The sequence below is a fragment of the Notamacropus eugenii genome, chromosome 2, assembly GCF_028372415.1.
Source record: "Notamacropus eugenii isolate mMacEug1 chromosome 2, mMacEug1.pri_v2, whole genome shotgun sequence".
In the NCBI taxonomy this organism is placed as follows: domain Eukaryota; kingdom Metazoa; phylum Chordata; class Mammalia; order Diprotodontia; family Macropodidae; genus Notamacropus; species Notamacropus eugenii.
The window spans coordinates 1333208-1334587 of record NC_092873.1 but is presented as its reverse complement, the minus strand read 5'-3'; the positions used below and the strand labels follow the sequence as shown (position 1 = coordinate 1334587).

At 41.6% G+C, this 1380-nt stretch overlaps 1 protein-coding gene across 1 annotated transcript; it reads right to left on the bottom strand.

Annotated features, from left to right (window-relative positions):
* Positions 1-936, bottom strand: LOC140522030 (olfactory receptor 5AR1). The gene has a single exon (XM_072637092.1). It carries the CDS (start codon positions 934-936, stop codon positions 1-3), a length of 936 nt encoding a protein of 311 aa, XP_072493193.1.
* Between the last annotated feature and the right edge of the window lie 444 nt (positions 937-1380).

The window sequence follows — 1380 nt, the reverse complement described above, 5'->3', positions numbered from 1 at the left end:
TTATTCCTGGGGTTTCCTGCTGGTCAATCTTTTGAAAGCAGCTTTCACATCTTTATTCCTCAAACTGTAAATCATGGGGTTCAACATAGGGATAATGACAGTATAGAACACAAAAGCCCATTTGTCTTGGTCCAGAGAGTAGGCAGGTGTTGGCCTAAGATACACGAACATAACTGTCCCATAGAAGAGGGTGACACCACTAAGATGAGATCCACAGGCTGAGAAAGCCTTGAGCCGGCCTTCAGCTGAGCTGACCCTGAGGATGGCAATAAGGATAAAGGCATAAGAAATGAAAATGATGAGGATGGTACTGAACTCAATGAAGCCACATAAGCTGAAGAGTAAGATTTCACTGATGTAGGTGTCTGAGCAAGAGAGAGCCAAGAGTGGTGGAATTTCACAGAAGAAATGATTGATGATATTGGAACCACAGTAATCTAGACTGAATGTGAGTGAAGTATGTGCTGTCAGACTCACCAGTCCAGCAAGGTAGGATCCCAGAGTAAGGACCAGACAAACGCGGTTAGACATAATAGTGCTATAGTGAAGTGGGTAGCAAATGGCCACAAACAGGTCGTATGCCATGGCAGCCAAGACATAGCACTCAGCATCCACATACCCCATAAAGAAGGCAAATTGGGTGGCACAACTGGAGAAGGAGATGACCCTGTGTTGGGTCAGTAAGTCGGCCAACATTCGGGGAGCAATGGTAGATGCGTAGCCAAGATCTACGAGAGAGAGATTACAAAGAAAGAAGTACATGGGAGTGTGCAGTTGTGCATCCGTCACAATGAGTACCATCATACCAATATTGCCTACCACGTTGATTAGGTAGACAGCAAGAAACACCACAAAAAAGATAATCTGCAGCAGTGGGTCTTGGGTGATGCCCATAAAAATAAACTCTGTCACAACTGAATCGTTTCTTTTATCCATCTGTTGAACTGTTAGGCCCACTTAATTTTGGATTGAGGATAACTAGTGTAAACTTCAAATCACTGGAAGTGCTTAAGCAGAGGTGAGATATTATCTCTATCAAAGAAATGTTCCTTCATGGGATGGAATAAGAATGAACTCAAAAGTCTTTGCCAACTTTAATACTTTCTGATTATAATATATGTGATTGAGATGATATGGTTGAGAGAGTTCCAACTGAAATACTCAATTCTTAAGTCAAGGTGGAAGAAGATAAGTATTCCTTAGAGATGGCAGGTGTAGCCTCTTTATTGTAATTAGTTTTCTGAAGTCAGTGAAGCACTGCCTGATTACATGGCACCTAGTGCTTTGTCTTGATTGAGCAGCTGACCTCACTGAATATTAAGTGATTGTTGTTTGTAGTTACTAACACTGTTCTGAAAAGGAAAAAAAAAATCATAGTAC

Bases quoted from the DNA above. Each gene is read 5' to 3' on its own strand.
- LOC140522030 (XM_072637092.1), bottom strand. From the start codon at position 936: ATGGATAAAAGAAACGATTCAGTTGTGACAGAGTTTATTTTTATGGGC.